Source organism: Haematobia irritans, chromosome 3, assembly GCF_050003625.1.
Source record: "Haematobia irritans isolate KBUSLIRL chromosome 3, ASM5000362v1, whole genome shotgun sequence".
In the NCBI taxonomy this organism is placed as follows: domain Eukaryota; kingdom Metazoa; phylum Arthropoda; class Insecta; order Diptera; family Muscidae; genus Haematobia; species Haematobia irritans.
This window is the reverse complement of record NC_134399.1, coordinates 183,039,740-183,066,246: the sequence shown is the minus strand read 5'-3', so window position 1 is coordinate 183,066,246 and position 26,507 is coordinate 183,039,740. Positions and strand designations below refer to the sequence as shown.

Sequence of the window (26,507 nt, the reverse complement as noted above, 5' to 3'; positions counted from 1 at the left end):
TCAGATTGGATTTAGCATTTTTTTTCGACAAAATTTAAATGATTTGTACCATTTTATGAATTCTTACTCTGTTTTTAAACTGTTTGAAGCAAAAAAGTTAAAATTACCCATTAAAAGTATATACTTTAGTTTAAAGATTAAAAATCTTTGAAATAATTTCTAGCCTATTATTGACTATAGTTTTAATCTTTAATTAAAAGATTAATCACCATCTACAACAAAGTCAACGTAGTAAGCATAACTTTATGTGTTAGAACATTTTGCATTTCAGTTAACATCCCATTTCTTTGTTGAATGTGCCATGTTTGACTCTTATGCTAAGAAAACATTTTCATTTTATTTCCAAAGATGCAAAAAGAAAACAAAGTGAAAAGACATAATGCGAGACTCTTTTGCAAATGATTTTATGAGTTTCTTCACATACAATTTCATAAAAATAACAGCAATGTTTGTGTAGACAAGGAAGAATATCAGAATGTTTGTTATTTTCTAAGAATATGTTGTAATGAGATTGCAATGAAATATGATTGTAAAAAAAAAACAGTCAACTAAAAAGAAATTAATTGAAATAGTAAATTAGAAAAGCAGTATTCACACTGAAAAAAATATTGTCGTGAGGTCAAAGATTTCATGTCTTTAAAATACGAATGCAAATTTTGCTTAGCATAGAAGATGCATTTCTCTAATATAAAGTTTGTTTCCTTGTCCAAAAGTCGATAAACTTTTCTATGTATGGACTTTTCCAATCACTTGGAGCAAAGAAAAGTTTTGTTTTTTCTAATTCAATGACAGTATTAAAGTCTTACGACCATTTTCATGCAGCTCTGTTAGGCTTTTACTGACAGTTAAGAGAAAGTAAATTGCAAATATCTTCTCTCCGGTTAAATTTAACTGCAAAAAAATATTCAGCAGTTAAGCTTCTAACCAGCGTTGCCACAATGAATTTTTATTTTGGACGAACATTTTTCCAAAATTGGACCAAATTAAATTAATATCATTTGAAAGTTAAAATTCTTCCAAAATTTTACTTCGATAGAGAATTTTGTGACATTTTTATTTCTATTCAAAAATTTTATTTCTATAGAAAATTTTGTCAAAATTTTATTTCTACAGAAAATTTTGTCAAAATTTTATTTCTATAGAAAAATTTGTCAAAATTCTATTTCTCTAAAAAATTTTGTCAAAATTTTCTTTCTATAGAAAATTTTGTCAAAATTTTATTTCCATAGAAAATTTTTTCAAAATTTCATTTCGTTAAGAAATTTTGCCAAAATTTCATATCTATAGAAAATTTAGCCAAACTTTTATTTATATTGAAAATTTGTCAAAATTTTATTTCTATAGAAAATTTTGTCAAAATTTTATTTTTATAAAAAATTTTGTCAAAATCTTATTTCTATCAAAAATTTTGTCAAAATTTTATTTTTATAAAAAATTTTGTCAACATTTTATTTGTATAGAAAATTTTTTCAAAATTTTATTTCTATAGAAAATTTTCTCAAAATTTTATTTTTATAGAAAATTTTGTCAACATTTTGTTAAAATTTCATTTCGTTGGGAAATTTTGCCAAAATTTCATTTCTATAGAAAATTTAGCCAAACTTTTATTTATATTGAAAATTTGTCAAAATTTTATTTCTATAGAAAATTTTTTAAAAAATTTATTTCTATAGAAAATTTTGTTAAAATTTCATTTTAAATCGAAAATTTTGTCAAAATTTTATTTCTAAAGAAATAAAATTTTCTTTCCATCGAAAATTTTGTCAAAATTTTATTTCAATAGAAAATTTTGTCAAAATTTTATTTCAATAGAAAATTTTGTCAAAATTTTACTTCAATAGAAAATTTTGTAAAAATTTTATTTCTATAGAAAATTTTGTTAAAATTTTATTTCAAATTGAAAATTTTGTCAAAATTTTATTTCTAAAGAAAATTTTGTCAAAATTTTATTTCAATAGAAAATTTTGTCAAAATTTTATTTCTATAGAAAATTTTGTCAAAATTTTATTTTTATTGAAAATTTTGTCAAAATTTTATTCTTGTAGAAAATTTTGCCAAAATTTTATTTCTATAGAAAATTTTGTCAAAATTTTATTTCTATAGAAAATTTTGTCAAAGTTTTATTTCTATACAAAATTTAGTCAAAATTTTATTTCTATAGAAAATGTTGTCAAAATTTTATTTCTATAGAAAATGTTGTCAAAATTTTCTTTCTATAGAAAATTTTGTCGAAATTTTATTTCCATAGAAAATTTTGTCGAAATTTTATTTCCATAGAATATTTTGTCAAAATTTTATTTTTATAGAAAATTTTGTCAAAATTTTCTTTCTATACAAAATTTTGTCAACATTTTCTTTCTATAGAAAATTTTGTCAAAATTTTATTTCGATAGAAAATTTTGTCAAAATTTTATTTCTATAAAAATTTCGTCAACATTTGATTTCTATAGAAAATTTTGTCAAAATTTTATTTGTATAGACAACTTTGTCAAACTTTTCTTTCTAAAGAAAATTTTGTCAAACTTTTCTTTCTAAAGAAAATTTTGTCAAAATTTTATTTCTATAGAAAATTTTGTCAAAATTTTATTTCGATAGAAAATTTTGCCAACATTTTATTTCTATAGAAAATTTTGTCAACATTTTATATTTCTATAGAAAACTTTGTCAAAATTTTATTTATATAGAAAATTTTCTCAAAATTTTATTTATATAGAAAATGTTGTAAAAATTTTGTTTCTATAGAAAATTTTCTCAAAATTTTATTTCAATAGAAAATTTTGTCAAAATTATATTTCAATAGAAAATTTTGTCAAAATTGTATTTCAATAGAAAATTTTTATTTCTATAGAAAATTTTGTCCAAATGTTATTTATATAGAAAATTTTGTCAAAATTTTATTTATATAGAAAATTTTGTCAAAATTTTATTTCTATAGAAAATTTTGTCAAAATTTTATTTCTACAGAAAATTTTTATTTCTATAGAAAATTTTGTTAATATTTTAGTTCATTAGAAAATTTTGTCAAAAATTTTATTTTTATAGTAAACTTTATCAAAAGTTTGTTTTTTAGAAAACTTTGTTAAAATTTTAGTTCATTAGAAAATTTTGTCAAAATTTTATTTCTATAGAAAATTTTTTCAAAATTTTATTTCTATAGAAAATTTAGACAAACTTTTATATCTATTGAAAATTTTGTCAAAATTTTATTTCTATAGAAACATTTTTCAAAATTTTATTTCTATAGAAAATTTTCTCAAAATTTCATTTCTATAGAAAATTTTCTCAAAATTTTATTTCTATAGAAAATGTTGTCCAAAATTTTATTTCTACAGAAAATTTAGTCAAAATTTTATTTCTATAGAAAATTTTGAAAAAATACCGATTTGACGAAAATGGACCAAAATTAATCAAATTCCATTTGGTCCGACCATCGGACCCAATTTAAAAATTAATAATTTTTTGGACCAATTTTGGTCCGATCGAACAAAAATGGCAACATTGCTTCTAACTGGGATATGAATATATAGACATGATGACAGACATGTCGTCAGTACGGTGTAAAAGTTCGTTAGCTAATGTAGCACTAACGGAGCTTCATGAAAATGGGGATTAATTGAAAAAAAGTTTTTAATTTGAAATATTTTGAGCGAAATTTGTTTCTGTGAAAGGGAGCTGATCGGAGCTGATTCTTTGAGTTTGTTACGAAAATCAATTAAATTTTTCAATACGTCAATTAGAAAGTTAATTTAGCAGCGAAAGGTATACAAAGAACAATCCAACTATGATAATAATCGAAAACACATAAGAGAGTCATCATATAAATCATATGCACTTTTTCAATCAAACAATACTTGGGAAATTAAGCAGAACTTCATCTAAAAATTTGGCTTTTTCATCTAAAAATTAATTTTAATATGAAAATCAATTAATTTTTTAAGTAAATAAATTAATTTTTTAAAGGACCATATTTTGTATGTGTTATATGTGAGTAATACTATCATCTTCGTGATTGAAGCAATTTCTTTAAAAAAATTAATTGGATTTAATAATTTCTTGATTGAAAAAAATGAACTCTCTTTAGAATAAACTCATTCGAAGTATTAGAGACATAACAATTTTTTTAAAATGATTTAACTAGTTTATGTGTCTTCACTTCGAATAAATTCCAATTTATACTTAATTCAAGGATTTTTTTTGAAATATATACGGATAAGTTATAAAACCAACTACCTGCACTATATTTATGTAGGATATCTAACGTGAAACAAGCAATATGAAATAAAAGCAAATATTAAAAATATTAATAATGCATAAAACAAGGACAATAAAGCTCAAAAAGTTAAAACAAACAACATAATAGCAATTACATTAACATATGGTAGTATTGTGTTTTTTTCTTCTTAATATTAAATAATTTTTTTTTAATATAGAATAAAATGTATGGTTTATTTTATCTAAGCTACGATATATGTATCTCTACAAATATTTCGTATTTTTTCACCCCATATGAAGTAAATTCCACGATATGTGAGTGTGTGTGTATGTGTATATGTATGAGTATCTTAGGAAACACTTTTGCCTGTTCGCATTTTAACTTTGAATTTCTCTTCGATTATACATCCCTGTTCGGCCAATTTCTTTAATTTCAATGCCTTCTGTTCGCGTTTCTCACGTTTACGTATCTTTTTGATACGTTTCAATAATTTAGCTTTTCTGTTTACTTTGTTTGGATTGTCATCGCAGTAATCCAATAATGTTTCACAAAATGCACGTCCCATATGTTCATAATCCTAAAACGAGAGAAACAAAAAGAAAACATTAGCAATGATTAACAAATCAATAGTGTTTGACAAGGATACAGTTTTAAGGAAAATAATAAGAAAATTTACATTGTCTTTATGGAAATCTTTAATGGCAGCCCAGCAAAAAAAAAGCGTCGCCAAAAAAGTAGTTAAATTTTTCTTTTTGGGTCGGGAAGTGGTGTAAATTTGACGCAGTAGCGATTAATTTAACATGGGCAAGATGTCCACCGTTTCAAAAGCCGATTCACTAAATTTGCATCACTTCTTAACGTGTGATTCGAAGTCAGTGTTCAGCATGTCAATAAAATATACAGCAGTAAGTTCGGCCGGGCCGAATCCTAAAAAATCCACCACCATGAATCAAATATAATAGTTTACATTGAAAACTCTTTGTCGTAGCGGGTTACTTGATAATATATAGCATTTTAGGGGGTTTGATGACAACCCCCCAAGCAAATCAGTTCAACCAGTACGCTTCCCGAAGAAAAAATGTAAAGATTCTACCTATGAAGTCCAGATCAGATTCTGGATTTATGAGAACCAATTTTGTTTCGAGTTTTAGAGAAATCATAAACATATCGTGTATATAATGAAATCTTAACCCTGATTTGAAATCTTAACCCTTTCACTACCGATGTCCACTTAGAAGGACATTCGAAAGAGACACCAAATTCTATTTTCCCACTTTGTTTCAATTTATTTCTCGATGTTATTTTAAAGTAGAGGCTTTAATCTAAATAGGCTATAAATATTTTGCATGTAAGCGAGCACTAAAATACATTTTTAAAAACTTCTTTAACGATAAACGAAAAATACGAAAATTTGAGACAATTTTTCTACTATATGTTTCTAGTAAATGGACATTCATACAAAAACTGTAGCTGATACTACTTCGGTTTCTGTTTTGTATTTTTTTCTCACACTTTGAAATATATTATAGGCCAAATAAAGCTTATTTTCGTAAGGCCATTTGGTCACAATTCAAGAATCATGTTATCAGAACAAGCTCATATAGCTCTTGAAGTAATTGAGGTAAGTTCTCAAAATGACAATTTTTGTTCTACATGCTGTTATTACAAATAGAAACAGAAGAAAAATTAAAGTTTTTGACATTAGGTTTATTTCGGTAGTGAAAGGGTTAAATGTGTAGATTTTTTCCGCCATTATTTAAATGAATACGATGAGTAAAATCTTGAAATTTAACTTTCAGTTTCAAGCAATTTTCATGATCAGTGCGCCTGCTATACCTTGAAAGAAGTGTTTTCTTTTCTGAGGAACGAAATTTTAGAAAAGCAAAGTTTTCTTTTGACACAAATTTTAGAGACAATCGTTGAATCGCTTATCAAAAATTCGGATTAGTTTGCTCTAAACGAAAATACTTTATACGAAAGGGGAATTTCGTTTATCTAAAATTGCATTCCGGAGGAAAATATTTTTTCTTTGGGTGTACCCTCAAGAAGTTAAATCGGGCTGTATCGATGCCTTGCCAAATGAACTGGTAAAAATAAATGCGATACAGGTTTTTGAGGGTCTAAACTTCCAGTATATTTACATTTTTGTGCAAATCGGATAAAAACAACGGTTTCTAGAAGCCCAAGGAGTTAAATCTGGAGATCGGTCTATGTGGAGGCTACACTAAAACATATTCGGCTGACCTATTTGTGGTCAGCTGGATTCCAGAAGTTCTAGAAATAAAATCGGGAGACCAGTCTATATAGGGGCTATACCAAAACATGGACCGATACGGACCATTTTCGACACACCTCTTTATGGTCCTAAGATACGTCTATATTTCTAATTTCCGGCAAATTGGATAAAAACTACGGATTCTAGAAGCCCAAGAAATAAAGTCGGGAGATCGATCTATATGGGGGCTATACCAAAATATGGAACAAAAGGCACCATTTTCGATCTTAAAATATCACTAGATTTTCATTTCGGCATTTCGGTACATATATTTGGGGTTCCAAAGTATCTTTAGGTTTTTAATTTCAGGCAAATCGGGTAATAAATACAGTTTATAGAAGCATATGAATAAAAATCGGGAGATCGGTCTATATGACGACTACACCAAAACATGGACCGATACGGACCATTTTCGACACACCTCTTTGTGGTCCTAAAATACCTCTAGATTTTCAATTTCAGGCAAATCGGATAGAAAATACAGTTTGTAGACGCCCAAGAAGCAAAATCGGGAGATCGGTCTATATGGTGGCTATAGCAAACCATGGACCGATGCGGACCATTTTCGACACACCTCTTTCTAATCCTAAAATACCTCTAGATTTTCAATTTCAGGCAAACCGGATAGAAAATACAGTTTCTAGACGCCCAAGAAGCAAAATCTGCAGATCGGTCTATATGGGGGCTATACCAAAAAATGGACCGATGGGCACCATATTCGGCACACCTTTTTATGGTCCTATAATACCTCTAGATTTTCAATTCCAAGCAAATGGGCTTGAAAATAAAGTCTCTGGACGCCCAATAAGTAAAATCGAGATATCGGTCTATATGGGGGTTATACCAAAAAATGGGCCGATACACCTCAATTTCGGCACACATATTTGGGGTCCCAAAGTACCTCTAGGTTTTTAATTTCAGGCAAATCGGGTAATAAATACAGTTTATTCAAGCCCAAGAATAAAAATCAGGAGATCGGTCTATATGGCGACTATACCAAAACATGGACCGATACGGACCATTTTCGACACACCTCTTTGTGGTCCTAAAATACCTCTAGATTTTCAATTTCAGGCAAATCGGATAGAAAATACAGTTTGTAGACGCCCAAGAAGCAAAATCGGGAGATCGGTCTATATGGTGGCTATAGCAAACCATGGACCGATGCGGACCATTTTCGACACACCTCTTTCTAATCCTAAAATACCTCTAGATTTTCAATTTCAGGCAAACCGGATAGAAAATACAGTTTCTAGACGCCCAAGAAGCAAAATCTGCAGATCGGTCTATATGGGGGCTATACCAAAAAATGGACCGATGGGCACCATATTCGGCACACCTTTTTATGGTCCTATAATACCTCTAGATTTTCAATTCCAAGCAAATGGGCTTGAAAATAAAGTCTCTGGACGCCCAATAAGTAAAATCGAGATATCGGTCTATATGGGGGTTATACCAAAAAATGGGCCGATACACCTCAATTTCGGCACACATATTTGGGGTCCCAAAGTACCTCTAGGTTTTTAATTTCAGGCAAATCGGGTAATAAATACAGTTTATTCAAGCCCAAGAATAAAAATCAGGAGATCGGTCTATATGGCGACTATACCAAAACATGGACCGATACGGACCATTTTCGACACACTTCTTTATGGTCCTAAAATACCTCTAGATTTTCAATTTCAGGCAAATCGGATAGAAAATACAGTTTCTAGACGCCCAAAGAAGCAAAATCTGGAGATCGGTCTATATGGGGGCTATACCAAAAAATGGACCGATGGGCACCATATTCGGCACACCTTTTTATGGTCCTCAAGTACCTCTAGATTTACAATTTCAGGCAAATTGGATAAAAACTACGGTTTTTATAAGCCCAAGACCCCAACTCGGGAAATCGGTTTATATTAGGACTATATCAAAACTTGGACCGATATAGCCCATCATCCAACTTAGGTTAGGTTAGGTGGCCACCCGATGTATCAGGCTCATTCTCTTTTCACTGAGTGCTGCCCAATTCCATGTTAAGCTCAATGTTCATCGAACTTGACCTGTCTGCAAACAAAACACGAATCTGTGCCAAATTTCAGGACGATAAAGGGTGATACGGTCAAAATTTGGTCAAGGGAAAACGCGTGTAAATCGGTGAAATCGTTTATTTAAAAAATCAAATTAAATTTCTTTTTCAAGTTCAATTAGTATAAAATTCAGGAAAAATATTCAGTTAGGCTTTCGCTTTTCCAAATCCGAATTGCCGGGCCTCACGCTTGACACCTGCCATCAGATTTTGTACTGCCACCTTGTCGACCTTCTTCGCCGCAGAAAGCCAGTTTGCCTTGAACTGCTGCTCGTCCTTAGCAGTTTTTTTGGTCTTCTTTAGGTTCCGCTTGACAATAGCCCAGTATTTCTCAATTGGGCGGAGCTCTGGCGTGTTGGGAGGGTTCTTGTCCTTGGGAACCACCTGCACGTTGTTGGCGGCGTACCACTCCATGGCCTTTTTACCGTAATGGCAAGATGCCAAATCCGGCCAAAACAGTACGGAACAACCGTGTTTCTTCAGGAAAGGCAGCAGACGTTTATTCAAACACTCTTTCACGTAAATTTCTTGGTTGACAGTCCCGGAAGCTATGAAAATGCTGCTTTTCAAGCCACAGGTACAGATGGCTTGCCAAACCAGATATTTCTTTGCGAACTTTGACAGTTTTATGTGCTTGAAAATATCTGCTACCTTTCCCCTTCCTTTTGCCGTATAAAACTTCTGTCCCGGAAGCTGCTTGTAGTCGGCATTGACGTAGGTTTCGTCGTCCATTACCACGCAGTCAAACTTCATCAGCATCGTCGTGTACAGCCTCCGGGATCGCGCGTTGGCCGTCGTATTTTGTTTATCATCGCGATTTGGAGTCACTACCTTCTTGTAAGTCGATAGTCCGGCTCGTTTTTTGGCTCGATGCACGGTTGTAGACGATACACCCAGCTTATTTGCGGCATCTCGGAGAGAGAGGTTAGGGTTTCGCTTGAAACTACCGGCAACTCTCTTTGTCGTCTCAGCGGCTTGCGGTTTTCGATTTCCCCCCGATCCAGACTTCCTGGCTGTCGACAAATGTTCCCCAAACACTTTAATTACATTTGTAACGGTTGATTTGGCAACTTTTAGCGATTTTGCCAGCTTTGCGTGCGAGTAGCTCGGATTTTCGCGATGCGCGAGCAAAATTTTGATACGCTGCTCTTCTTGCTTGGACGACATTTTGACAACTGAAGAGTGAATTCCAAAATCCAAATAGGAGCAACATTCTACACACACACACCTTCAAAATGAGGGGTGTTCAGGTTTTTTAAATGCAAAATTGAAAGAAATACGTCAAGTTTATATTGACCAAATTTTGACCGTATCAGCCTTTAGCTCTATTATTGAAGACTGTAGCGTGATTACAACAGACAGACAGACGGACATGCTTATATCGTCTTAGAATTTCTCCCTGATAAAGAATATATATCCTTTATATAGTCGGAAATCGATATTTCGATGTGTTGCAAACTTATTATACCCCCATCACCATTCTATGGTGGTGGGTATAAAAATTTGTAATATTTTGCGAAATAAAAATTTTTTATGATTCTTAATGCATTCTAACGCTTGTCTGAAACGTTTGACCTCATATATTTCCAAAAGTTCGCAATTTTTCCAGATTGGATTTAGCATTTTTTCGGAATGGAAATTTTAATAATTTGTTCCATTTTATTAATTCTTACACTGTTTTTAACTCATATGAAACAAAAAAAAAGTTAAAATTATCCATTAAAAATATGACAAAAGCGAATTATAAAAAATTTAATTAAAAGAATTTCCTGTGTAGTTAAAATAAAAAAACATCTTTGGGAGGACATTTAAAGTTGTGCTTTTTGAACTACTTCCAAATTTTTTTTTACTGGGACGGTAAAATCGTTGGGTTTTTTTGTTGAGTGTATAATTCCCTTATTTATTTCTGATAAAAATCCCACATTGTATTAATTAAGGATATTAATATGAGAGCTTTATAAATGACACTTAACCGGGATATTGTGTCGGATAATACTAACTTTTGAAATGAAAATGAATTCATTGATGTTTAATGAATTTAAGAATCACTTAACAAGGACATGGCCGGAAATATGTACGCAATAAGTACTTAGTTATATATGTTACCTTAATATGAATGTAGTTTCCACACACACACGTACACATATGCAACGTACATTGTAAATTTAATTTAATACGATTAAATTGCAAGAACTCTAACAAATGTCCACATCAACATTCTCTGGCATATATCAAGAAGCAATGCTGAATGGCAAATGATGTTGTCTACAGGATGTTCAGTCACTGACAGGATGTGGGGTGAGTGAGTATAATTCCTTAGTAACCATACGTTGTTCAACATATTTGAGGTAGCAACCGACCGACCGACTGAATGACTGACTCACTCATGGCTTACTGATACACATTGACATCAAAGTTAGTGTGCATGTGCCTTTGTGTATTTGTGGCTGTATTACTGTATGTGTGTATATATGACCATATAATCAGCTTAAATTTACTTGCACATGTTTTTTCTGCCTTTCCGTTTCCGCATAAAGGACTTATATACATATTCTATTCATATGGAGAGGACACATGACCATGAATCCATATGATGCGTCCACATCGTCATAGAAATGCTTACGCTAAGCATTTATCAAAAATTACCCAAGAGCAATAGACATTTTCTCCATATCGTAATCTAAGGTAAGCAGGCACTACAAAAATAAATGTCTTTGAATGAGCCACTAGACAAACGGTTATCTTGAAGTTTTTGCCAAGATCTCGTTTTTTTCTTCTTCTGTTTCCATTCAATTCAATTGGAAAATTTTGTTGTCTAAGAAAACATAAGTGGCTACTCAGGGTCATTGTTGTTTCTTTTTTCAGGTTTCAGGATTGCCCGAACGGTTCCTATGTCCTTTGGGTCGTTTCTTTCCTTTTGCTTTTAGCTCAAAAAAATTTTCCAAAAATCTGTAGCCTAACCAATCCCCTTAGAGAAAACGGCTTTAGTCTATTTCCTCGTATATCCTAGTCTCCCACTCTTTTCAGGGGTGAAAAATTAAGCAACAAAGTTTATCTAAATAGCTGATGGGTATCCCTGATACTGCATTAACTTTTTTATGGATTGTTTTCTTTTTTCTTTGCTTCGAAAAAAGTTGCTCACAAAAGTTATTGCTTGTAAAGTAGAACAAATTTTATGGCATAACTTCTAAAAGTTGAAAGTATGGGCTAATGGAAAATGTGAAGTTCATGATCCGTATGTGAAAATTTGTAATTTTTTTGGTATTGCTTAAATTCTAAGTACAAATTGAATGGATAGCTAAAGAAGCATTGCTTTTGAAAAAAAAATTGTTGCCTTATAATAAGCATAGATTTTAGGAAAGTTGGAAATTATCAAAGAGAGGTGGTCCTGCGAAAATAGCGGAAGTTGAATTCCCTTGCCATATAATTTATATATTTCTATAGAAAATTTTGTCAACATTTCATTTCTATAAAAATTGTCAAAATTTTATTTCTGTAGAAAATTTTGTCAAAATTTTATTTCTATGGAAAATTTTGTCAAGATTTTATTTCTATGGAAAATTTTGTCAAGATTTTATTTCTATGGAAAATTTTGTCAAAATTTTTTTCAATGGAAAAATTTGTCAAAATTTTATTTCTATTGAACATTTTGTCAACATTTTATTTTGTATAGAAAATTTTCTCGAAGTTTTATTTCTATAGAAAGTTTTCTCAAAATTTTATTTCTATAGAAAATTTTCCCAATATTTTATTCTACAAAAAATAAATATTCTCAAGATTTTATTTCTATAGAAAAATTTCTCAAAATTTTATTTCTGTAGAAAATTTTGTCAAAATTTTATTTCTTTAGAAACTTTTGTCAAAATTTTATTTCTATGGAACATTTTATAAAGATTTTATTTCTATAGAAAATTTTGTCACAATTTTATTTCTATGGAAAATTTTGTCACGATTTTATGTCTATAGAAAATTTTGTCAAAATTGTATTTCTATAGAAAATTTTGTCACAATTTTATTTCTATAGAAAATTTTTTCAAAATTTTATTTCTATAGAAAATTTTGCCAAAATTTCATTTCTATAAAAATAGTTGTCAAAATTTTATTTCTGTAGAAAATTTTGTCAAAATTTTATTTCTATGGAAAATTTTGTCAAGATTTTATTTCTATTGAACATTTTGTCAAAATTTAATTTCTATAGAATTTTTTTCAAAATTTTATTTCTATAGCAAATTTTGTCAAAATTTTATTTCTATAGAATTTTTTTCAAAATTTTATTTCTATAGAAAATTTTGTCAAAATTTTATTTCTTTAGAAAATTTTGTCAAAATTTTATTTCTATAGAAAATTTTGTCAAATTTTTATTTGGTATAGAAAATTTCGTCTAAATGTTATTTCTTATTTTGTCAAAATTTTATTTCTATAGAATTTTTTTCAAAATTTTATTTCTATGGAAAATTTTGCCAAAATTTTGTTTCTATAGAAAATTTTGCCAAAATTTTATTTATATAGAAAATTTTGTCAAAATTTCATTTCTATAAAAATAGTTGTCAAAATTTTATTTCTATACAAAATTTTGTCACAATTTTATTTCTATGGAAAATTTTGTCATGATTTTATTTCTGTAGAAAATTTTGTCACAATTTTATTTCTATGGAAAATGTTGTCAAGATTTTATTTCTATAGAAAATTTAGTCAAAATTTTATTTCTATAGAAAATTTTTTCAAAATTTTATTTCTATAGAAAATTTTGCCAAAATTTTATTTCTATAGAAAATTTTGTCAAAATTTTATTTCTATAGAAAATTTTGTCAAAATTTTATTTCTATAGAAAATTTTGTCAAAATTTTATTTCTATAGAAAATTTTGTCAAAATTTTATTTCTATAGAAATTTTTTTCAAAATTTTCTCTATAAAAAATTTCGTCAAAATGTTATTTCTATGGAAAATTTTGTCAAGATTGTATTTCTATAGAAAATTTTGTAAAAATTTTATTTCTATAGAAAATTTTGTCAAATTTTTATTTGGTATAGAAAATTTCGTCTAAATGTTATTTCTTATTTTGTCAAAGTTTTATTTCTATTGAACATTTCTTTTAAACATTCTCAAAATGTTATTTATATAGAAACTTTTCTCTTATTGCTATAGAAAATTTTGTCAAAATTTTATTTCTATAGAAAATTTTGTTAAGATTTTATTTCTATAGAAAATTTTGTCAAAATTTTATTTCTATGGAAAATTTTGTCACAATTTTATTTCTATAGAAAATTTTGTCAAAAATTTATTTTTATAGAAAATGTTGTCAAAATTTTATTTCTATAGAAAATTTTGTAAAAATTTTGTTTAGAAATAAGAGAACATTTTGTTTCGATAGAAACATTTTATTTCGATAGAAAATTTCGTCAAAACTCTATTTCTATAGAAAATTTTGTCAAAATTTTATTTCTATAGAAAATTTTTGTCAAAATTTTATTTCTATAGAAAATTTTTGTCAAAATTTTATTTCTATAGAAAATTTTGTTAAAATTTTATTTCTATAGTAAATTTTGTGAAAATTTTATTTCTATATTAAATTTTGTGAAAATTTTATTTCTATATTAAATTTTGTGAAAATTTTATTTCTATAGAAAATTTTGTCAAATTTTTATTTTGTATAGAAAATTTTGTCAAAATTTTCTCTATAGAAAATTTCGTCAAAATGTTATTTCTATGAAAAATTTTGTCAAGGTTTTATTTCTATTGAACATTCTCAAAATTTTATTTCTATAGAAACTTTTCTCTTATTTCTATAGAAAATATTCTCCAAATTATATTTTTCATTATTTATATTATTTTATTTATATAGAAAATTTTCCCAATATTTTATTCCTATAGAAATTTTTCTCAAGATTTTATTTCTATAGAAAATTTGGTCAAAATTTAATTTCTATTGAACATTTTTTCAGAATTTTATTTCTATAGAAATTTTTTTCAAAATTCTATTTCTATAGAAAATTTTGTAAAAATATTATTTATATAGAACATTTTGTCAAAATTTTATTTCTATAGAAAATTTTGTTAAAATTTTATTTCTATAGAAAATTTTGTCAAAATTTTATTTCTATAGAAAATTTTGTCAAAATAGTATTTCTATAAAACTTTTTGCAAAATTGTATTTCTATAGAAAATTTCGTCAACCTTTTATTTCTATGGAAAATTTTGTCAAAATTTTATTTCTATTGAAAATTTTGTCAAAATTTAATTTCTATAGACAATTTTTTCAGAATTTTATTTCAAAATTTTATTTCTATAGAAAATTTTTTAAAAATTTTGTCAAAATTTTATTTCTATAGAAAATTTTGTCCAAGTTTTATTTCTATGTTGTCAAAATTTTATTTCTATAGAAAATTTTGTAAAAATTTTGTTTAGAAATAAGAGAACATTTTGTTTCGATAGAAACATTTTATTTCGGTAGAAAATTTCGTCAAAACTCTATTTCTATAGAAAATTTTGTCAAAATTTTATTTCTATAGAAAATTTTTGTCAAAATTTTATTTCTATAGAAAATTTTTGTAAAAATTTTATTTCTATAGAAAATTTTGTTAAAATTTTATTTCTATAGTAAATTTTGTGAAAATTTTATTTCTATATTAAATTTTGTGAAAATTTTATTTCTATATTAAATTTTGTGAAAATTTTATTTCTATAGAAAATTTTGTCAAATTTTTATTTTGTATAGAAAATTTTGTCAAAATTTTCTCTATAGAAAATTTCGTCAAAATGTTATTTCTATGAAAAATTTTGTCAAGGTTTTATTTCTATTGAACATTCTCAAAATTTTATTTCTATAGAAACTTTTCTCTTATTTCTATAGAAAATATTCTCCAAGTTATATTTTTCATTATTTATATTATTTTATTTATATAGAAAATTTTCCCAATATTTTATTCCTATAGAAATTTTTCTCAAGATTTTATTTCTATAGAAAATTTGGTCAAAATTTAATTTCTATTGAACATTTTTTCAGAATTTTATTTCTATAGAAATTTTTTTCAAAATTCTATTTCTATAGAAAATTTTGTAAAAATATTATTTATATAGAACATTTTGTCAAAATTTTATTTCTATAGAAAATTTTGTTAAAATTTTATTTCTATAGAAAATTTTGTCAAAATTTTATTTCTATAGAAAATTTTGTCAAAATAGTATTTCTATAAAACTTTTTGCAAAATTGTATTTCTATAGAAAATTTCGTCAACCTTTTATTTCTATGGAAAATTTTGTCAAAATTTTATTTCTATTGAAAATTTTGTCAAAATTTAATTTCTATAGACAATTTTTTCAGAATTTTATTTCAAAATTTTATTTCTATAGAAAATTTTTTAAAAATTTTGTCAAAATTTTATTTCTATAGAAAATTTTGTCCAAGTTTTATTTCTATAGAAAATTTTGTCAAAATTTTATTTCTATAGAAAATTTTGTCAAAATTTTATTTCTATAGAAAATTTTGTCAAAATTGTATTTCTATAAACATTTTTTTCAAAATTTTATTTCTTTAGAAGATGTTCTCAAAATGTTATTTCTATAAAAAATTTTGCAAAGAAAATATTTGTTATAAGATAAACAGGGTCAATCTAAAATTAGTTGTTTGGTTAGTTAGGATCTAGATAGGTTTTTTTAGAGTTCTTTATAAAACACCGAGATAAAAGGTTTAATTGCTACTTTTTGTGTATGAAAAAAGGTGCTTTTGTAAAAATTTTCAACCGTAACGTTGCTTTTAAGTTTTTGTCTATTATTAGACACAAGTATACCCCTTGGAGTTTACATTAAAACTTGTGCGATAACTCTTGTCATATGCTATTCTCTGAGGTTCAATTACCATTTGTCCTTTCCTTTGCATGCCTTTAGCGATCCGACAAACCAAACTATTCAAGAATACTAAATTTTAATTATTGTCTATTTGTATAAAATGTTATTAAAATATTCCTTTTGTTTTTCCATTTCTTTCCAGCTTCAATATTTGTTATGTAAGTATATTCAAGACCGAACTGTCATGAACCGAAAAGCCACAAAATGTAACGATATTTCATAAACCATTATCCATAAAATCTCAATAATGCACAGATAGATTTCCTTTTAATATCAATGAAGACCAACTGCTAGCATACTCAGGGTATACAATCCATTGCAGTGTATAGGGAGAGAAACAGAGAGAGAGAATGTTTATGAAATATTTACTGTCTAACAAAATCTATTGTTATTATGATTATGTTTATTATTATTATCGTTACCAATAATGTTCTAGCCCAAAAACACCACATTCAAAAAACCAAAGGGCGGTTAGCACAGTGGGATGATATTTTACCAAACGATGAACTAACACCATCACCTTCTTTGGTGAAATTTCGGATGAGTAGAGACAACAAAGTTATTTCGCAGATTGTCTAGTAATACCTTCTAAATTTAGTAAAAATTAAAAATTCACAAATTGTTGAAACCCATTCAACTGTGTGGCTGGCATGGTTTTGATGACTAGAATAAAGATGAATCCAGCGAGAGTGTTTGTTTGTCTAAACATCATACAACCACTTCCATTATCATCGTCGTCGTCATCATCAAATGTTTATATTAGAGAGTGTGTTTGATTTTTTGGTAAATATTCCCACAGTTCAAAGGAAATCTCTATATAATTGAAACCACCATGAGATGTGTTGTACTACAACATCTCAACATCATGGTTATGACTCTCCTGTGGACCACCCATTCAAATAATGAATCAAATCAAAATGTGTTGATGGAAGCATTGGTGGTACGAATGCTGGTTATCTACACACAGGCACTAAGACCACCAAAACCATCATTTCCGACGATAGAAATAACACCAATTGGAATAGCACAGATAAATCCAATATGAAAAAATATAACTTGATTATTATCATATCATGGATGATGAATACCATTTCTGTTGGTTTTGTGATGATAAAAAAGAAATTGGTATTTTTATTTGCTCTAGCACGATGATGAGTAAATTTCGAATAAACTTGGTTTTGTGGTTTTTCCATTCTGTTGGAATGTTTTTATCTATGAAAAAGTTAATTCAGTTTGAAGGATAAAACGTTTGTATTTTTCGTAAAAAATTCTCAAAAATTTTTTTTATAGAAAATTTCGTCAAAATTTTATTTCTTTAGAAAATTTTGTCAACCTTTTTTTCTATTGAAAATTTTGTTGAAATTTTATTTCTATAGAAAATTTTGTCAAAATTTTATTTATATAGAAAATTTTGTCAAAATTTTATTTCTATTGAAAATTTTGTCAAAATTCTATTTCTATAGAAAATTTTGTCAAAATTTTATTTCTATAGAAAATTTCTATATAAAATGTTGTCAACGTTTTATTTCTCTAGACAATTTTGTCAAAATTTTATTCCTATCGAAAATTTTCTCAAAATTTTATTTCTATAGAAAATTTTGTCAAAATTTTATTTCTAAAGAAAAATATCTCAAAATTTTATTCCTATAGAAAATTTTCTCAAAATTTTATTTCTATAGAAAATTTTGTAAAAAATTCATTTGTATAGAAAATTTTATTTCTATGAAAATTTTGTCACAATTTTATTTCTAAAGAAAAATGTCTCAAAAGTTTATTCCTATAGACAATTTTGTCAAAATTTTATTTCTATAGACAATTTTCTCAAACTTTTATTCCTATAGAAAATTTTGTCAAGCTTTTATTTCTATAGAGAATATTGTCAAACTGTTATGTCTGTAGAAAATTTTGTTAAAATTTTATTTCTATTTCTATAGAAATTTTCTCAAAATTTTATTTCTATAGAAATGTTTGTCAAATTTTATTTGTATAGACAATTTTGTCAAACTTTTATTTTTATGGAATATTTTGTAAACAATTTGTTTGTGTAAAACATTTTATGAAAATTTTATTTCTATAGAAAATTTTGTCACAATTTTATTTCTATAGAAAATTTTTTCCAATCTTTTATTTCTGTGGAGGGTTTTGTCAAACTTTTATTTCTATCGAAAATTTTGTGAAAATTTTATTTCTATAGAACATTTTGCCAAACGTTTATTTTTATAGATAATTTAGTTAAAATTTTATTTCTATAAAAAATTTTGTCAACATTGTATTTCAATATAGAAAATTTTGTTAAAATTTTATTTCTATAGAAACTTTTGTGAAAATTTTATATCTATAGAAAATTTTGTCGAAATTTTATATCTATAGAAAATTTTGTCTAAATTCTATTTCTATAGAACATTTTGTCAATATTTTATTTCTATAGAAAATTTTGTCAACATTTTATTTCTATACAAAATTTTCTCAAAATTTTATTTCTATAGAAAATATTCTCAAAATTTTATTTCTATATAAAATTTTGTCAACATTTTATTTCTTTAAAAAATTTTTTCTATAAAAATATTTATTTCTATAAAAAATTTTGTCAACATTTTATTTCTATACAGAAAATTTTGTTAAAATTTTATTTCTATAGAAACTTTTGTGAAAATTTTATATCTATAGAAAATTTTGTCGAAATTTTATATCTATAGAAAATTTTGTTTAAATTCTATTTCTATAGAAAATTTGTCAACATTTTATTTCTATAGAAAATTTTCTCAAAATTTTATTTCTATACAAAATTTTTTCAAAATTTTATTTCTATAGAAAATATTCTCAAAATTTTATTTCTATATAAAATTTTGTCAACATTTTATTTTTATAGAAAATTTTGTCAACATTTTATTTCTATAAAAAATTTTCTCAAAATTTTATTTCTATATAAAATTTTGTCAAAATTTTATTTCTACAGAAAAATATTCTCAACATTTTATTTCTATACTAAATTTTCTCAAAATTTTTATTTCTATAGAAAATATTCTCAAAATTTTATTTCTATATAAAATTTTGTCAACATTTTATTTCTATAGAAAATTTTGTTAAAATTTTATTTCTGTAGAAACTTTTGTGAAAATTTTATATCTTTGTCGAAATTTTATATCTATAGAAAATTTTCTCAAAATTTTATTTCTATAGAAAATTTTGTCAATATTTTTTTTTTTTGAAAATTTTCTCAACATTTTATTTCTTTATAAACTTTTCTCAACATTTTATTTCTATAGAAAATTTTGTCAAAATTGTATTTCTACAGAAAAATATTCTCAACATTTTATTTCTATACAAAATTTTGTAAAAATTTTTTTTCTATAGAAAATTTTGTCAAACTTTTATTCCTATAGAAAATTTTGTCAAACTTTTATTTCTATAGAGAATATTGTCAAACTTTTAGTTGTGTAGAAAATTTTGTTAAAATTTTATTTCTATTTCTATAGACAATTTCTCAAAATTTGTTTTCTATAGAAAATTTTGTCAAAATTTTATTTTTATTGAATATTTTGTAAACAATTTATTTGTGTAAAACATTTTATGAAAATTTTATTTCTATGGAAATTTTTCTCAAACTTTTATTTCTATAGAAAATTTTCTTAAATTTTTTTTGTGAAATTTTTATTTCTATAGAAATTTTTCTCAAAATTTTATTTCTATAGAAAATTTTCTCAAAATTTTATTTCTATAGAAATTTTCTCAAAATTTTGTTTCTATAGAAAATGTTGTCAACATTTTATTTCTATAGACAATTTTGTCAAACTTTTATTTTTATAGAATATTTTGTAAACAATTTATTTGTATAGAACATTTATGAAAATTTTATTTCTATGGAAATTTTTTAAACATTTTACTTCTATAGAACATTTTCTCAACATTTTGTTTCTATAGAAAATTTTGTCAAACGTTTTTTTCTATAGAAAATTTTGTCAAACGTTTTTTCTATAGAAAATTTTGTTAAAATTTTATTTCTATAGAAACTTTTGTGAAAATTTTATATCTATAGAAAATTTTGTCGAAATTTTATATCTGTAGAAAATTTGGCAAAATTTTATACATATAGACAATTTTGTCAAACTTTTATTTTTATAGAACATTTTATGAAAATTTTATTTTCTAAAAATTTTACTTCTGTAGAACATTTTCTCAACATTTTGTTTCTATAGAAAATTTTTCAAAATTTTATATCTGTAGACAATTTTGTCAATATTTTATTTCTATAGAAAACTTTGGAAATATTACAAAAAGAATTATTTTTTATTAAAAAAAAACTTCAATACCAAATTTATTTTCTATTTTGTTTCTCTTTGTCCAGTGGTTGAGTTGTTGTTCGTTCATATTTCAGGATTTTAAGATATTGATGACCTATATACCTTAACTTTTTCCATCTCTTTTCTAATCTTGTTTTGCCAATGCAATTTGCTTAATTAGAAATAGTATAATGTTTCCCCTCTGCATCATTACGATTAAAGAAAACCCGGCCATAAAACTTACCTGTGTTGTAAAGTGCGTTCCCTTGCGTGATCCCAACAAAGAACCACCAAAGGATGCTTCTATGGTATAGCTGTTTGTGATGCCCAGCATCCAGACTACAATGCGGCCTGTGCCCTCTTTGCTGCGTTGTATTTTGAATTTACAATTTTCAAAGGAAAACTGAAAAAGAAGATACGAGAGAAAAACAGAGACACAAAAGAAACAAGAAAAAGGGAATTACATATCACCATGTATTGCTGTATTGTTCATGAAAAAAAAACTCAACCAAGTAAAACATTTTTTTTTAAGAAAATGAGAAATCTTTTTCAACTTTATTATAACTCTTGGGAACTAATTAAAAACTGTTGAAGACAAAAAGTGAAACTTGAACTGGTTCTGAAAGGAAACATTCTCTCCTCGAGCCCTCAGACCATGATAAATGAACAAGCCGCACTTCTGGCCATATTTTTTAATGCGTGAGTACGCATGAAATGATGTGTGAATGGTAACAAGTCTATCTTAATGATGCCACATGCTCTCCATCATTAATTTTAATTGGCTGCTACACGTAGAGAAAATTTTATTTCTATAGAAAATTTCGTCGAAATTTTATTTCTTGACCATTTTGTCCAAATTTTATTTCTTTGGAATTTTTTTTTTTTCGAAATTTCATATCTATAGAAAATTTTGTTGAATTTTTATTTCCTTGGAAAATTTTTTAGAAATGTTATTTCCTTAAAAGTTTAGTCGAAGTTTTTGTCAATTTTTTTCTTTCCTTGGATGATAGTCGATAATTTAGTTCTATGGAAAATTTCATCGCAATTTTATTTTTTGGACAATTTTGTCGAAATTTTGCTTCTTTGCAGATTTTTGTCGCAATTTCATTTCTTTGGAAAATTTTGTCGATATTTTATTTCTATATAGAAAATTTGGTCGAAATTGTATTTCTATTTTGTCGAAATTTTATTTCTATATAGAAAATTTGTCAAAATTTTATTTATATAGAAAACATTGTCGAAATTTTATTTCTAGAGGCATTTTTATCTAAATTTTGTTTCTATGGAAAATTTTGGCGAAGTTTTATTTTTTGAACAATTTTGTCAAAATTTTATTTCTTTTTAATTTTTCGTCCAAATTTTATTTCCGTGGAAAATTTTGTTGGTATTTTATATTTATAGAAATTTCATCGAAATTTTATTTGTATACAAAATTTTGTCAAAATTTTATTTATATCAAAAATTTCGACAAATTTTATTATATGGCACATTTTGTCGAAATCGTATTTCTTTAAAATTTTATTGCTTTAGGAAATTTTGTCGAAATTTTGATTTCTTTGGAAATTTTATGTTTCGCTAACTTTGTCGAAATTGTATTTCTGTAGAAAATGTCGAAAAATTTTATTTTTTTTTGGAAAATTTTATTGAGATTTTATTTCAGAAAATTTCGTCGAACAAATTTTTTTAACAATTTTGTTAAAATTTTATTTCTTTGGAAATATTTGTCGAAATTTTATTTCCTTGGAAATTTTTTTCTGTATTTTGTATTTCTATAAATTTTATTTCTATAGAAAATTTCATCGACATTTTATTTCTATATAAAAATTTTCGCCGAAATTTTATTGTTTGGAACATTTTGTCGAAATCGTATTTCTTTAAAATTTTATTGGAAGTTTGGCCAGTTTTGTCGAAATTTCTGTAGAAAATGTTAAAAATGTTATTTTTTTGGAAACTTTTATTGAGATTTTATTTCTATAGAAAATTTCGTCGAACAATTTTTTTTTAACAATTTTGTTAAAATTTTATTTCTTTGGAACTATTTGTCGAAATTTTATTTCCTTGGAAATTTTTTTCTGTATTTTGTATTTCTAGAAATTTTATTTCTATAGAAAATTTCATGGACATTTTATTTCTATATAAAAATTTTCGCCGAAATTTTATTATTTGGAACATTTTGTCGAAATTGTATTTCTTTAAAATTTTATTGCTTTAGAAAATTTTGTCGAAATTTTATTTCTTTGGACATTTTATATGGTTTGCTAGTTTTGTCGAAATTGTATTTCTGTAGAAAATTTCGACGATATTTTATTTTATGGAAACTTTAGTAGAGATTTTATTTCTATAGAAAATTTTGTCGTATTTTGTTTTTGAACAATTTTGTTAAAATTTTATTTCTTTGGAAATATTTGTCGAAATTTTATTTCCTTGGAAATTTTTTTCTGTATTTTGTATTTCTAGAAATTTTATTTCTATAGAAAATGTCATCGACATTTTATTTCTATATAAAAATTTTCGCCGAAATTTTATTATTTGGAACATTTTGTCGAAATTATATTTCTTTAAAATTTTATTGCTTTAAAAAATTTTGTCGAAATTTTATTTCTTTGGAAATTTTATATGTTTGGCTAGTTTTGTCGAAATTGTATTTCTGTAGAAAATGTCGAAAATTTTTATTTTCTTGGAAACTTTTGTTGAGATTTTATTTCTACAGAAAATGTTGTCGAAAAATTTTTTTTGAACAATTTTGTTAAAATTTTATTTCTTTGGATATATTTATCGAAATTTTATTTCCTTGGAATTTTTTTTTGTATTTCTAGAAATTTTATTTCTATAGAAAATTTCATCGACATTTTATTTCTATATAAAAATTTTCGCCGAAATTTTATTATTTGGAACATTTTGTCGAAATTGTATTTCTTTAAAATTTTATTGCTTTAGAAAATTTTGTCGAAATTTTATTTCTTTGGAAATTTTATATGTTTGGCTAGTTTTGTCGAAATTGTATTTCTGTAGAAAATGTCGAAAAATTTTATTTTTTTTGGAAACTTTTGTTGAGATTTTATTTCTACAGAAAATTTTGTCGAAAATTTTTTTTGAACAATTTGGTAAAATTTTATTTCTTTGGAAATCTTTGTCGAAATTTTATTTCCTTGGAATTTTTTTTTCTGTATTTTGTATTTCTAGAAATTTTATTTCTATAGAAAATTTCATCGACATTTTATTTCTATATAAAAATGTTCGCCGAAATTTTATTATTTGGAACATTTTGTCGAAATTGTATTTCTTTAAAATTTTATTGCTTTAGAAAATGTTGTCGAAATTTTATTTCTTTGGACATTTTATATGTTTGGCTAGTTTTGTCGAAATTGTATTTCTGTAGAAAATGTCGAAAATTTTATTTTTTGGAAACTTTTGTGGAGATTTTATTTCTATAGAAAATTTTGTCGAAAAAAATTTTTTGAAAAATTTTATTAAAATTTTATTTCTTTGGAAATATTTGTCGAAATTTTATTTCCTTGGAAAATTATGTCGATATTTTATATTTATACAAAATTATGTCGAAATTGTATTTATATAAAAAATTTAGCCGAAATTTTATTATTTGGAACATTTTGTCGATTTTTTTCTTTCAATTTTTTTTTTTGTAAATCTTATTGCTTTAGGAAATTTTGTTGAAATTTTATATGTTTGGCTAGTTTTGTCGAAATTGTATTTCTGTAGAAAATGTCGAAAAATTTTATTTTTTTGAAACTTTTGTTGAGATTTTATTTCTACAAAAAATTTTGTCGAAAAAATTTGTTTGCACAATTTTGTTAAAATTTTATTTCTTTGGAAATTTTTGTCGAAATTTTATTTCATTGGAAAATTTTGTCGATATTTGATATTTATACAAAATTATGTCGAAATTTTATTTATATAAAAAATTTAGCTGAAATTTTATTATTTGGAACTTTTTGTCGAAATTTTATTTCTTTGATTTTTTTAAATCTTATTGGTTTAGGAAATTTTGCCGAAATTTTATATGTTTGGCTAGTTTTGTATAAATGGCATTTCTGTAGAAAATTTTGACGAAATTTTATTTATTTTTTTTTTGAAATTTTTGTTGAGATTTTATTTCTATAGAACATTTTGTCAAAATTTTGTTTCCTTGGAAAATTTTGTTGAATGTTTTGCTTCTTTGGGAAATTTTGTCGAAATTTTATTTATCGAAAAAAAAAAAAACAACAAACACCTGAAATTTTATTCCTTTAGAAAGTTTTGTCGAAATTGTATTTGTTTGGAGAATTTCGTCGAACTTTTATATCTTTGGAAAATTATGACGAAATTTTATTTCTTTAGAAAGTATTATCGAAATTTTGTTTGTTTGGAGAATTTCGTCGAAATTTTATATCTTTGGAAAATTATGACGAAATTGTATTTCTTTCGAAAATGTTGTCAAAATGTTATGCCTTTGCAATCTTTTGTAAGATTTTATTTCTTTGGAAATTTTTGTCAAAATTTTATTTCTTTGGAAAATTATGTCGAAACTTTATTTCCTTACAAAATTTTGTCGAAATTTTATTTGTTTGGAGAATTTTGTCGAATTTTTATATCTTTGGAAAATTATGACGAAATTTTATTTCTTTAGAAAGTATTATCGAAATTTTATTTGTTTGGAGAATTTCGTCGAAATTTTATACCTTTGGAAAATTATGACGAAATTGTATTTCTTTAGACAATTTTGGCAAAATTTTATGCATTTGCAATTTTTTTTAAGATTTTATTTCTTTGAAAATTTTTGTCAAAATTTTATTTCTTTGGAAAATTATGTCGAAACTTTATTTCCTTATAAAATTTTGTCAAGATTTAAATTCTTTGGCAAATTTTGTCGAAATTTTATTTCTTTGGAAATTTTGTCAAAATGTGGACAACTTTTTTCAGTTTTCTCTCAGTGTAAAAGACCCCTATCTTGATTATCTTCCCTACTTGCAATTATCTACTTATCTTAACCCAATTGAAAGGTTTGTTAATTTTTGCTATTTTTGTCCACTCACCTTATCTGCTACGTTTTTGTGTAACATCAGTGGAAAAACTTGTTCAGTAAGTTTCTTTTCCGGGTTACGTTTATTTTCACAGCCATAAATGAAAATATTGTGCCGGCGAGAGTGTGCGTGCATATCACAGTACATGGAAACACCACATTCATCAATCAGTCTGCAAATGGAGAAAAACACAAAAAAGACACAACCAAGCTTATAAAGGGTGATTTGTTAAGAGCTTGATAACTTTTTTTTTTAAAAAAACGCATAAAATTTGCAAAATCTCATCGGTTCTTTATTTGAAACGTTAGATTGGTCCATGACATTTACTTTTTGAAGATAATTTCATTTAAATGTTGACCGCGGCTGCGTCTTAGGTGGTCCATTCGGAAAGTCCAATTTTGGGCAACTTTTTCGAGCATTTCGGCCGGAATAGCCCGAATTTCTTCGGAAATGTTGTCTTCCAAAGCTGGAATAGTTGCTGGCTTATTTCTGTAGACTTTAGACTTGACGTAGCCCCACAAAAAATAGTCTAAAGGCGTCAAATCGCATGATCTTGGTGGCCAACTTACCGGTCCATTTCTTGAGATGAATTGTTCTCCGAAGTTTTCCCTCAAAATGGCCATAGAATCGCGAGCTGTGTGGCATGTAGCGCCATCTTGTTGAAACCACATGTCAACCAAGTTCAGTTCTTCCATTTTTGGCAACAAAAAGTTTGTTAGCATCGAACGATAGCGATCGCCATTCACCGTAACGTTGCGTCCAACAGCATCTTTGAAAAAATACGGTCCAATGATTCCAC

At 25.9% G+C, this 26,507-nt stretch overlaps 1 protein-coding gene and 1 long non-coding RNA gene across 8 annotated transcripts in view; one reads left to right on the top strand and one right to left on the bottom strand.

The window, feature by feature from the left end:
• Positions 1-26,507, top strand: part of LOC142229586 (uncharacterized) — a 436,426-nt gene that overhangs the window by 52,226 nt on the left and 357,693 nt on the right. Inside the window, exon 2 of the long non-coding RNA XR_012720435.1 lies at positions 16,550-16,565. This is a non-coding gene — a long non-coding RNA (uncharacterized LOC142229586). The remainder of the gene's footprint in view (positions 1-16,549; positions 16,566-26,507) is intronic.
• Positions 1-26,507, bottom strand: part of Nna1 (Nna1 carboxypeptidase) — a 403,238-nt gene that overhangs the window by 46,267 nt on the left and 330,464 nt on the right. For all 7 annotated transcript variants that reach the window (XM_075300150.1, XM_075300154.1, XM_075300152.1 and 4 more), the window contains 3 exons: positions 25,721-25,880; positions 20,932-21,090; positions 4,722-4,790 (listed from right to left, as the gene is read on the bottom strand). In XM_075300150.1, the coding sequence (XP_075156265.1) occupies positions 4,722-4,790; positions 20,932-21,090; positions 25,721-25,880 (388 nt within the window). The remainder of the gene's footprint in view (positions 1-4,721; positions 4,791-20,931; positions 21,091-25,720; positions 25,881-26,507) is intronic.